Source organism: Thamnophis elegans, chromosome 16 (assembly GCF_009769535.1).
Source record: "Thamnophis elegans isolate rThaEle1 chromosome 16, rThaEle1.pri, whole genome shotgun sequence".
NCBI classification, from domain to species: Eukaryota; Metazoa; Chordata; class Lepidosauria; order Squamata; family Colubridae; genus Thamnophis; species Thamnophis elegans.
In genome coordinates, this window is record NC_045556.1 from 28,928,035 (window position 1) to 28,940,999 (window position 12,965).

The 12,965-nt window shown below is 44.5% G+C and overlaps 1 protein-coding gene across 1 annotated transcript in view; it reads right to left on the reverse strand.

Moving 5' to 3' along the window:
- NEK6 (NIMA related kinase 6) overlaps positions 1-12,965 on the reverse strand; it is an 80,725-nt gene that overhangs the window by 31,943 nt on the left and 35,817 nt on the right. Inside the window, exons 3-4 of the mRNA XM_032232905.1 lie at positions 9,814-9,942; positions 7,255-7,317 (exon numbers count right to left, since the gene is read on the reverse strand). Coding sequence (XP_032088796.1) covers positions 7,255-7,317; positions 9,814-9,942 — 192 coding nt within the window. The remainder of the gene's footprint in view (positions 1-7,254; positions 7,318-9,813; positions 9,943-12,965) is intronic.

Here is a 12,965-nt window from a genome sequence, read left to right on the forward strand (position 1 = left end):
TCTCTGTCTATCTATCTCTCTTTCAATCTCTCTCTCTTTATATCTATCTCTCTTTATATCTATCTATCTATCTATCTATCTATCTATCTATCTATCTATCTATCTATCATCTATCTATCTATCCATCTGTCTATCTATCTCTCTTTCCATCTCTCTCTCTTTATATCTATCTATCAATCTATCTATCTATAATCTATCTTATCTATCTCTGTCTATCTCTCTTTCAATCTCTCTCTCTTTATATCTATCTCTCTTTATATCTATCTATCTATCTATCTATCTATCTATCTATCTATCTATCATCTATCTATCTATCCATCTATCTATCTCTCTTTCCATCTCTCTCTCTTTATATCTATCTATCAATCTATCTATCTATCTATAATCTATCTATCTCTGTCTATCTATCTCTCTTTCAATCTCTCTCTCTTTATATCTATATCTCTTTATATCTATCTATCTATCTATCTATCTATCTATCTAGCTAGCTAGCTAGCTAGCTAGCTAGCTAGCTCTATGTCTGTCTATCTCTATCTTTCTATATCTCTCTATCTCTCTCCCGTGTCTGTCTGTCTATCTCTACTTCTATCTTTCACTCACTCTCTCTATTTATATTTATATATATCTATATATCTATGTCTCTGTATCTCTATCACTCTCTCTCTCTCCTGTCTATCTCTCTATCTCTCTCTCGTCTGTCTCTCTCTCTCCCCATCTATCTCTATCTTCTATCTATCTATCATCTCTCTCTCTCTTTCCATCTCTCTCTCTTTATATCTATCTATATCTATCATCTATCTATCTATCTATCTATCTATCTATCTATCTATCTATCTATCTATCTATCTATCTATCTAATGTCTGTCTATCTCTATCTTTCTATATCTTCTCTATCTCTATCTCTCTCCTGTGTCTGTCTGTCTGTCTATCTATTTCTCTTTCTCTCACTCTCTCTATCTATATCTATATCTATATATCTATGTCTCTGTATCTCTATCACTCTCTCTCCTGTCTGTCTGTCTATCTATATCTCCTATTTATCTCTCTCTCTCTTTCTCCCTCTATCTCTCTCTCTATCTCTATTTAATTTGTGTGTGTGTATGTGTGTGAAAATCTTTATTTTCCCAAGAAAAAAAATGAACTTAGAGTTTGCTTGGAATCTCTCTTCCCTCCCTTGCAATTATCTTTCTCTTTTTGAGATTTTGCAATTATTCCCGAGACAGAATTAGAGCCACAATTGTCAATCTAATGTCCCCCCCTCCCCGAAATTTCACCCTTGAGTAAAAATCTCTCTCACAAGGCACAAAATAAGAAATTGTGCCTCATTTACACTTAGGACCGTCCTGTGGTGAAGAAGAAATGGAAATGAAATACACTTTCACAACTGCAATGACTGCGTTTCTCGTTTTGCTGCCAAAAAGGAACTTCGCAGCTTCTGTTTTCTGCCTAAAAGCCAACAAGAGAGAATTGGGGAAGAAGGACAAGGCTCAAAACAAACCGACTTTGCGCTGGCACTAAGCCATGGCTTCCCCCGAGTCAACTGAACTGACATCATCGTCCTTATGACCTACCATCTGAGTCACTCACGAGGAGAAACATACTTGGGGAATGAAGAATTCTTGCCAATGAGAATCAAGTAAGAACAACAGGTACCCTCTGAACATGGATATGGGCCCCAGGGGATTCTGGGACCTGTAGTCTGGAGGCAGGGGCGGGATTGAAAAATGTTAGCAACTGGTTCTCTGCCCAGTTGCTGGGGGTGTGGCCATGGGGGTGTGGTCTCCTCAGCCTTCTCACGGCAGGGGGGCATTTTCGCCCTCCCGAGGCTCCAGAGGCTTTTTTTGAGCCTCCGGGAGGACAAAAACTGTTTCTGGACTTCCAGAACTTCCAGTAGGCCCATTTTTCACCCTCCCCAGGCTCTGGAGGCTTTCTGTGAGCTTCCGGGAGGGCAAAAACCTCCTCCCGGGGCTCCAGAGGCCTTCTGGAAGCTAGAAATGGGCCCGCTTCCAGACTTCTTACCTTCGGTGGTGCCGAAACCATGTACTCAATGAAGTTTTGCACAGAGACATTGGCAGCCTCGAGTGTGCTCATTTTAGGTCTGGCTTGTCCTTCAGGACGGCAACCAGTGGTGGGTTGCAGGCGGTACGACCTGTGTACCGGAGCCTGCCCGGAGCGTCAGATACCGTTCTGGTACAATGCTCCAGAGGGCCTGCCCGAGCTCCTTACCGGTCTTTTAAGTCTTCAGCGCTTCCGCGCGCGTCCACAGCGTGTACAGCGCCTGCGCAACGCTCGGTTGAGCAGCTGGAGCGTTGCAGAGGCTCGCAGAAGCGGTAAGACAACGCCGGGCCCCTTCCAGAACCCACCACTATTATTTTCTGCTCTTCTGCATCCGGTTGAAAACCATCGGTGGTTCTCCTACAAACAGAGCTACGCCAGCACGTTTTCGCCGCTGTCTCAAACGCCCCCAGCCCGACCCCAAGAGCCCTCAGCTGCTCTTCACCTGTTCTACCAACATCTCCAGGAAAAATAAGGTCGTCCAATCTGTGTGCCCCCCTCCCCCTCCCCTGCCAGCTGGGAGGCTGGAGGAAGCAGGATGGGACCTTTGCATCAGCCCCATCTTAAGTGCAGAGGAGCCCACCAGACTCCAACTTAGGCAATCAAATGCCTTCTTATCTTATTTTTTTTTTAATGCCGTCTAAAAGTCGGAAGGCCTGGAATGTCTGATTTGTATGCAAAGAATGCGCTGGTGGAAAAAGCATTCAAAACAATAAAGGCAGCCACTAAATAAAAGCCGGAATGCTTATAGGCAAGTTGTCGATTACAGCTACATTACGGCTTTCCCTTTCTTCTCCCGCCTTCCAAATGGGCTACTTTCCGTATCTTCAGAGGCTTCAGCGCCTCTTCAAATGAGACAGAGGCTTCGGCCTCTGAGAGACATCATGTTCCGATGCCATTTTGCCCCTCCGGTTCCCAAAAGTGTCGTGTTCCCGAGCAGGAATTGGGGAGAAAGACAAAAGCATGACAGACGTTGGAAGGGAGCTTCGAGGTCTTCTAGTCCAACCCCCTGCTCAAGCAGGAGGCACTATAACTATCTGGGGGAAATGCTTATCCAATGTCTTCTTAAAAACCTCCAGTGATGGAGCAGCCACAAATTCTGGAGGCAGGTTGTTCCACTGGTTAATTGTTTTCAGTATTGGGAAGTTTCTCAGTTCCAGGTTGCTTCTCTCCTTTGATTAGTTTCCATCCATTGCTTCGTCTTGCTTACTGGTGCTTTGACCCCCTCTTGACTCCCTCTTTTTTGTGGCAGCCCCTCAAATACTGGAAGAATGCTATCATGCCCCCCCCCCCCCAGTCCTTCTTTTCCTAACGGTGAGGACAATTAATCAGTGGAGTAACTTGTCTTCAGAAATTGTGGGTGTTTCATCACAGGAGGTTTTTAAGACTGGACGGTCAGTTGTCTGGAAAGGTATAGGATCGCCTGCTTGACCAGGAGGCTGGACTAAACGACCTCAATGCCTTCTAGTCCAGGTCTATTCTGATTTCGATTCTTCGCTTCTCCTGCGACGTTTCCACCATAATACTAGAAGGCTGCTAGTAACTTGGCCGTCTTCAGTACGTAGCTTGTGGCTGAAAGCTTTGGTGGTGTTGTGGCCCACCAGTGGCCTGCGGAGTTGGCAGCAGATTCGGACAGTGAGGAGGTTGGGGAGGAACATGGGCTAGTCCTGGAGTCTGGGGAAGGCTCTGTGTCGGAGGCAGGGAGGGGGACAGAGCTGTCTGACAGTTATCAGCTGCCTTCAGAGTCAGACATCAATGAGGCAGAAGAACAGCTGGAGCCTGTTCCCAGTGTGCGCATGCGCAGAGTGGCCAGACGAAAGGAACAGCTAAAGAACAGGGGTCGATTTGAGAGTAAGGCTACAGGTGGACGGTGAATGGCCCCTACCATAGAGAATAAAAGAGGAGCGAAAGGGGAGGGGAGCTTGCAGGAGACAATTAGTTCCTTCCTGCATTCTTGCCAAGTATGGCGGCGTCTGAAAGATATCGGCCTGGCCACTCTCCAAGCCTCATCAAGGTTGGCAATTGTGAACTATCTTGAAAGGACTGTGGGAGAGGAAAGACTTTCCTGGAGAGGAATTCACTGTACATTAAATAAAAGGGGTTTATCGGGGCGAGGACTCAGCTCCGTGCCGCTGGGAAAGCCTCGGTCAGAACAGGTGGAAGTTACGCATCTCTGTCCTTCATCCCTAGTTCACAGGAGCATCGCAAGAGGTTGGTTTATACCTGCAGAATCTGCATAGAGGTGTACTTTTTTTTCCTTTTGCCAAGGGGGCCCTTCAATTATGAGTGATGAGATGGAGTTATTGATTTGACAAGCTATTAGCTGCACGGGAGCTGCAGAGAGCGAGCGAGCGAGAGCGGTCCAGTTGCTGATGCAAACAGAACTAGCCATCCACTTAAAAAAAAAAACTCCGAGTAAAACCCCCAAATAGCCTTGCCCTCCCAGACCCGATGGGAAAACTCTTGGCACCTGCATCAAATTATCAGAAAGTGCTGACCTAACACACATCGTTAAAAAAAAAAATGGCTTCCCGGGCTTGGCGCCAGGAGCTTTCGCTTGGATGTGGCTCGCCGCTCGGACGAGGGATTTACGGACATCTTGGCCAGAGATCTGTCAGGTTCGATCGGGATGCTCTTTCGAAAACTGGGATGGATTTGAAAGAAATGCCCAATGGGCAGAGAAGGGACTAATGGATCCCGGGAAACATTTGTAACACAATATGACTTCCCCGTTGCGGGTCGAGCGACAGCTCTGCAAGGATTTGACCGGCTGAGATGACACACTTTCTAATGCTTCCTAACAAATTGGGCAAGACGCAGGAAGAGGCCAGTTGAAAAAAGGACCCTATAAAAATTGAGAAAGATCTTCTGAGGCAAGTCCAGAGGTCTTCTCCTGCAATGGTCTCCAATCTTGGCAACTTTAAGACCTGTGGACTTCAATTCCCAGAGTTCCTCAGAGGAACTCTGGGAATTGAAGTCCACAGGTCTTAAAGTTGCCAAGGTTGGAGACCACTGTTCTACTGGATCTTCAAATGCATTAAATGGTTGTCTCACTTGGATAGAAGATGAGCTCGTGTCTTGCTTTCTTTGAGGCCCAAATGGTTTTCTCCTAGTTCCCATTTCGGCTACCTGAAGAACAAGCCATCTAATGAATTCCCTACCATAAATTACAGATTAACAGAGTTGGAAGGGACCCTGTAGGTCATCTAGTCCAACCTCCCAACCAAGCAGGAGATCCTACCCTACCCTATTTCTGACAAAGGCAGTCCTTCTTGGAAGCTTCCAGTGATGAAGCTCCCACAATTTCCGAAGGCAACTTCTGTTCCATGGGTTGATTTTTCCCACTGTCAGGAAATTTCTCCTTATTTCCAGGTTGAATCTTTCCTTGTTCAGCTTCAATTCATTGTTCCTCGTCTGGCATTTGAGTGCTTTGGAGAATAGCTTGACCCCCTCCTCTCTGTGGCAGCCCCTCAAATATTAGAAGACTGCTATCATTTCACCCCTAGTCCTTCTCTTCACTGGACTAGCCACACCCAGTTCCTGCAACTGTTCTTCATATGTTTTAGCCTCCAGTCCCCTCATCTTCTTAAATAAATTAGATTAACAGTTTCCCCCAGCTCAGATACAGACACAGATGAAGAGTTGGAAGGGACCTTGTAGGTCATCTAGTCTAGCCCCCTGCCCAAGCAGGAGACCCTACACCATTTCTGACAAATAGCAGTCCAGTCTCTTCTTGAAATGGCCCAATCAAGGGACTGCGAAAAAAAACATACGGTACACACAGCCTAATCGAGGAAACCTCGGAAGAATACTCCAAACGCACACTAACGGGGCAAGCCATTTGAATATAAATAGCGTAACAAACCCAACCCCACTGCCTTCTAGCACTGATGATGTTACCTAGTTGGGTCACGAAACGTTTGGAAGTAAATCGCCAAGCGCAGAGAGCACCAAAGGACCCCACAGTTGAACCCTGAGCTATGAAAGATTCCCAGGGTCTATTGGTATCGATTTCACAAACCAGATGCAAACAGATGTTCAGCTCTTCCTTTGTTCCCAGAGATCTAGGTCAAAGTCTTGACTCTGGCCAAGCGAGGACATTGCTCAGATATGGGGAGGCCTTAATTAAATCCAAAAGTGGAAGGGGAAAAAGGCCCATTAGAAAGTGTACAAGGCATTCGAGAGGAATGTGCTAATTAGCCCCGTATCATCTCTGTACGTTTTTCTCTTCACAGCCGGGCTAATGCAATATTCACAACTTAACATCTGGTTTCCTGGTGAGATTGACACGGGGAAGATCTGTAGCTGCCTTCGGGCGTCTTACACGGGTGGGAAGATTCCCTTGTCACCCCGAGCGCTCCCGGTTTCGCCCACCCCTTGATCCTAACTGGTGTGGACATCTTGGCTGGGCTCCATCTCATACCATCTGGGGAAGCCTCTCCCCCGCAGCTTTCTTCCGAGGAAAATTAGCACCGTCATGCTGCAGCTCCCCATCCCCATCTTTGATCTGGCAACCTGCACTTTCCCGTCAACTTCCACTTAGCGCCTCTCGGAAACCGGCTCAGATGCAGCCTCCTCCTTGGGCAAAATGGTGCCGGTGGAAGGTTGCATTCTGTCCTGAAACTAAGCAGGAAGCCCACTCCTTGTCCCGATAAAACCCCTTTTATTTAGATTAAAGGGAATTCCTCTCCAGCAAAGTCCCGGCCAGCAGTCTTTCATGAGATTTCACAACTACAGATCTTTATCAGGCTTGGAGAGCTGCCAGGCCGATATCTTCTAAACTCCACGCTCTAGCAGCAATTACTTGGCAAGAAGTCAGGAACAGATCTTCACCGTAATGAATTGAACTAATTGTCTCCTGCAAAATCCACTCCCCTTTCGCTCCTCTTTATTCCCTCTGGGAGGGGCCATTCACCATCCACCTGTGGCCTTACTCCCAAGTCGACCCTTGTTCTTTAGCTGTTATCTTCATCTGGCAGCTCTGTGCATGCGCAGATTGGAACAGGCTTCAGCTGTTCTTCTGCCCCACTGATCTCCGACTCCGAAGGCAGTTGATAACTATCAAATGGCCCTGGTCCCCTCTCTGTCTCTGATGCAGAGCCCTCATCAGAGCCTTCCCTAGACTCAGCTGTCTAGGTAACAGTACAAAATAAATGCATCTCCGTTTCAATAAGCATTCAGGTTTGGAAGGATTCTTACCTTCAAAAGATCTATCTCTTTAATGCAATCTTGTCTGGCCTTTGCATCCATCATCTCGAATATCTTCAGAAAGAGGAAGGGAAGGGGGAAAAGTTGCACGTTTAAAGACACACACAAAATGAGAGTCTCACAATTCTCAAAAAGCTGTAACCCAGGAGTGAAATTCAGCAGGTTCTGACAGGTTCTGGAGAACCGGTAGCAGAAATGTTGAGTAGTACAGAGAACCGGCAATTACCACCTCTGGCTGGCCAGGGAGAGAATGGGGATTTTGCAGTATCCTTCCCCTGGAGTGGGGAGGGAATGGGGATTTTGCACTATCCTTCCCCTGGAGTGGGGATTTTGCAGTATCCTTCCCCTGGAGTGAGGAGGGAATACAGATTTTGCAGTATCCTTCCCCTGGAGTGGGGAGGAAATGCAGATTTTGCACTATCCTTCCCCTGGAGTGGGGATTTTGCAGTATCCTTCCCCTGGAGTGAGGAGGGAATACAGATTTTGTAGTATCCTTCCCCTGGAGTGGGGAGGAAATGCAGATTTTGCACCATCCTTCCCCTGGAGTGGGGATTTTGCACTATCCTTCCCCTGGAGTGAGGAGGGAATACAGATTTTGCACTATCCTTCCCCTGGAGTGAGGAGCGAATACAGATTTTGCAGTATCCTTCCCCTGGAGTGAGGAGGGAATGGGGATTTTGCACTATCCTAACCCTGCCACGCCCACAGAACAGTTAGTAAAAAAAAAATGAATTTCACCGCTGCAATAACCTTCTTCTTTTTCAAACTTGCCTGCACTGCATTCCTCATGTTTCTTCAGGCTTAAATAACACCCGCGTATAAAGCAAAAAACAACAACTAGCAACCAATAGAAAGAATAGCATTCAATTTGTTAATTTCTCAAGTTTTCAACCTGAAAAAGCGAAAACACAAAAATCCAAAGCAACTGCCGTCCATAAACTGAGTGCAAATTTCAAGAGAAGATGCTGAATGTACCAAGAAAAAAACATTTACAAATAAAGACCTAGCAGTTTTTTTTTTTTTAAAAATCACATTACGATGGGTTCCCCCCCCCCCCCCGTTGACTAAATAAATTTGTTTTCTTCGGCATGTAACACCTACTAATTAGAAAACAAAAAGACTCTTCACGCCGAAATCCATTTTTGGAGCTCAGCCGATTATATTTTATGGAAGGGGAAGTACCAGACTCAAGGTAGGCCTCAGCTGGATTGGCGGTGATTTGTTCGACGGCGGTTTGGAGTGACAACGGTTGTTACGGATGTAACCCTAGTCTTGGCTTGACAATGTATATAAGCCATGATTGTAACAAATGTATCTGTTACTTTAAATGCTAGAGAGATGTAATTGGATGCTATTGCTTTAAGCAGCCATTTAAGGAAGTAGGAACTAGTACGGATGCTCCTTGATGCTCCTGATATTTCCTACGTTTTACTGATTCTACTGTTGTTCCTGATAGTTACTGACTGTTACTGTATGAGCTTAGTATTTTGGAGAGAAGACCGTGTATTCGATGGTGGCTAGTCTGTATAGTAGTTACCTGTCTACATGGTGAATTGTGAGTTGAGCAACTGCAACTTCGACGTATTGTAAATAGACTGTGTACATAACTCAAGACTGCTTATAGTGCATACCCGAGAGTTGACTGGTGGAATTATACATCACTGAAAACAGGGATAGATAAATATAAATGGTTGGTAAATCCCTTTCATATTGGGATCTGGGATTATATAAAGGTATATTGTTATTAAACAGACAATCAAGAATGTAAGGGAATTAGGTTTATTGGAAAAAAAATTAATTGTAATTCAATATACGTTGTACAATGAAAGTGAGGTATTTAGTTATATTAGATGAAAAATCTGTGATTGTAAATGTAATTGAGAATATGGATGCAAAAACACTGGTAACCAAATGACATGCTGTATATAATGGATGAGATCATTTTTTAATATATATTTTTTATGTTTAAAAATTAAAAAAACAGCTATGAAAAAAAAGACTGCTTATAGTCTGTTCTGGAGACTTTCTATTCTATTTTTGTTACGCAAGTAAAGCTATTATTTGTTTTACCTTCGGTGGCTGTGAGTGGCATCTTATTTGTTACTACCTTCTGCTGCAGAACTCTAGTCTCCTAACGGGGATAGACTTAGCAACGGTGTTGGAAAAAGTGACCCATGACTGGTCCTCGTGCTTATGACCATCACGGCCTCCTGTTGTCACAAAGTCGTCAACCGGCAAGGACATGGGCTGACCAGGCTGACGATGAATTGGGTACAGTTTTGGGTATCAAAGGTCCTCTTTTTTTTCTTCCAAAAGGTAACTTGGACTTTGTTTCTTTTTGAAGAGGTTTCACTTCTCCTTCGAGAAGCTTCTTCAGTTCTGATGGAATGGCTTGATATTCAATCAGAACGGAAGAAGTTTCTTGGAGGAGAAGTGAAACCCCTTCAAGCTAAAACAAGAGTCCGGCTGCCTTTTGAAGAAAAACCGAAACACCTTTAGAACAACCGTGACCTGGACGAGTTAAGAATCTCCTTAGAGGTGGAGTCTTACCTGCACTTTTTTTAACGCCACCGGTTTCCTGTCCAGGAGGCAAGTCGCTCTGTAGACCTCGCTGAATTGTCCTCGCCCAATTTTCTTCTCAATCTGAAAATCTGCTAAAGTGCAGCGATAGAAGTGTCTCTGCTTGAGAGAGGGGGAAAACAGCAATTAAATCCCTGCATATTTTACGTGGGACACATCAAGGACAAGGCATTTGCGCGTGGCCCATTTGGCGCTGCCTTATTCTCTGTTCAGGTTTCCTTTTTTTCCTAATACCCCCTGAAAAATATTACATCTCGCTCTGCCAAGACACCAAAGGCGTCCCTGCTCCAAACTTCAAACGAATTCAGGATGAAGCCTTAAATAACTACAAAGGTTATGGCGGGGGTCGGCAACCTTGAGCCACAAAGGTCCTAACCGGAAGCCCCCCGTTCAATTCTGAAGCCGTCTGGAAGTCCGGTTCCCCCCACCATAGAGTCTCCTCCTAGCACGGCGTCCTTTTTCCTCTACCTGTCCTAACCGAAAGCCCTATCAATTGTGGCGCTGACCAGCGACAGGGAGCCACAGCAGAGAGATGAAAGAGCCACATGCAGTTCCAGAGCCTTGGGTTATGGGTTCATTTTATTGTGACCTTTGTTAATGTTTCTTTCCTAGGACAGAAGAATCAAAGGAACATTTCTCTGACACAAGATATGATGTTTGTAACGCAGAAGGAAATATTCTGGGCTGTGGCCTTTTCTATTGTTCTGACCTAGGCTTACCAGAATCACAAAACAAACTCCTTGTCCTGCAAAAAAACCCCAACACTTTTTATTTGGTTTATGTGAGTGCCTGGCATTCACATCCAGAAAAAGTCCCGGCAATAAGCCTTTCAAGGTATAATTGCAACAACAGACCTTATCAGTCCTTGGATAGTTGCCAGGCCGAGAACTTCCAGTTGCAACGCTGTACAATGAAAAATATCTGGCAAAGAGTTGTTGTGAGGCACAAACTGAGATATGCAAATCTTCTTAATAATAAGTGAACTAATTGTCTCCTGCAAACTCCCCTCCCTGTTTGCTCCCATATGGAAGGAGCCATTCAACATCCACCTGTGCCTTTACTCCCAAGTCAGCCCTTGTTCCTTAACTGTTCCCTTCTCCTGGCAGCTCTGCGCATGCGCACACTGGGAACAGGCTCCAGCTGTTCTTCTGCCCCACTGATGTCTGACTTCGAAGGCAGCTGATAACTGTCGGACGGCCCTAGGCCCCCTCTCTGTCTCTGACACAGAGCCCTCATCAGAGCCTTCCCCAGACTCTAGGACTGGCCCAGGTTCCTCCCCAACTTCCTCATTGTCTGAGTCTGCCGCCAGCCCCGCTGGCCACTGGTGGGCCACAACATCTATCTCCAATTGTGTTGTTTTGGAATTTATGGAAGTAATCTTCTGCAGAAAGCCCTGTTCTCAACGGATTTATAGGGAATTGAGAAGAACATTTGACGTTCCACCACCAGAAAACCATTAAAGCTAATATGGAAAAGCCCTGAGCAGTATTTCTCAACAGGGAAAGATGCAGAACACTCTTTCTCAACCTCAACAACTGGAAGATGTTGGCCTTCAATGTCTAGAGTGGGTTGGTTGCTTGGAGAAATTCTGAAAGTTGTAGTCCACATATCTTCAAGTTAATGAGCTTCAGCATATAGCATTGAAAAGAGTTAAGGGAAATCGGTGATCCTACAGAAATCTATCGGTTTAAAAGGGGTATTTAAAAAATTGCTAGGAGGATTCAAAATCCCTTTTTAAAAAAATTGATAGGAATTATGGAATAATTGGAAATTCCAGCTAATGCCAGGAATTTCTCCTTTGACACCGGTGGTGGAAATGGAGAAATTTCCCAAGATTGGAATGAAAGAATGGATTAGTAAACTAAAAGAAAGGGAATAAACCTACTCAAGAATATATGTTGTTTTGGAGGGGATAAGGGTACAATTGGAATATATTGTATATATTTTTTAGTTGTTATAGACAAAGAAATATAAGGGGGGGGGGGAAACAAGGTCTCTGGGGGTGGGAGTGAACTATATTAGTTTTTTTCCCTTTTCCTTTTTTTCTTTCTATTTTTTTGTATTTAGATGAATATGTCTATGTTTGTATTATTTGCATTTTAAAAAAATAATAATCACAGGAAGGTTTCAAAATAATAATAATAATTTAAAAAACCCATCAATATTCCGATATAAGTCAAACTTTGACCAGATCAACATGTTATCCAAAGAACTTCTCCATCCAAAAAAACAAACCATGGTGGCGGAAGCGTGTTATTTCCTGCACGGCGGTTCTAAAATATGCCTTGAAATACAGCTTAAGGAAAAAGTTGGCTTATTGAGCCCCGTTAAGATTGGGTGATGATTGAGAGCTTCGGAGGACAAATATCCCTAATTAAACCCAGGCAGCCACAGAAAGGAACTTCCGTTGCGGCCTGAAACAAAGGGAACAAATCAGGTCAAAACATGCACAAAACGCCCCCGAGCGATTAGGATAATCCATGTTCTGGCTGCTTTCGAATACGTATGGCTAATGTGGGTTTATATAGTGAATTTCTTAAGAGGGAGAACATTAAAACATAGTAGGCAATCAAGGTACGTTTGACAAGCTTAAACTACCTCTCCACGCCCTTCTATTGTTATAGAAAACACTAGTGGGTGGTGAGGAAAAGGGGTGTATGTCCCCTTGGCAACTTTACAACTTGTGGACTTTGACTCCCAGAATCCCCCAGGCATCATGAAGATTTCTGAAGGCACCAAAACAGTCAACAGATGGGGACGAATCTTTTTTTTTTAAAAAAAAATAGAAACAGAAGGATTTACTGCCGTAAATGACCACATTCCGTCATCTCACTTGAAATTACAGCATTTTCCGGGGTGAAATATACTGGAGTGTAAATTTAAATGTTTTTGTTTTTTAAACTTAAGATGTTTACATTGGAAAGTTTATCTGGGAGACAAGGAATCCTTCAGAAGTCAGTTTTTATTGCCTCGCTGGTATAAATCTAACACAAGCCAACGTTTGACCAAAATCAATTTGGTAGATTTAATTGCAAGCCCTAAAAAAAACCTAAAACTCCCCCCCCCCCCCCCGCCCCGCAGCCGAACAATAAAAGCAGGTGAAAGTTTCTCATTTGAGTTAC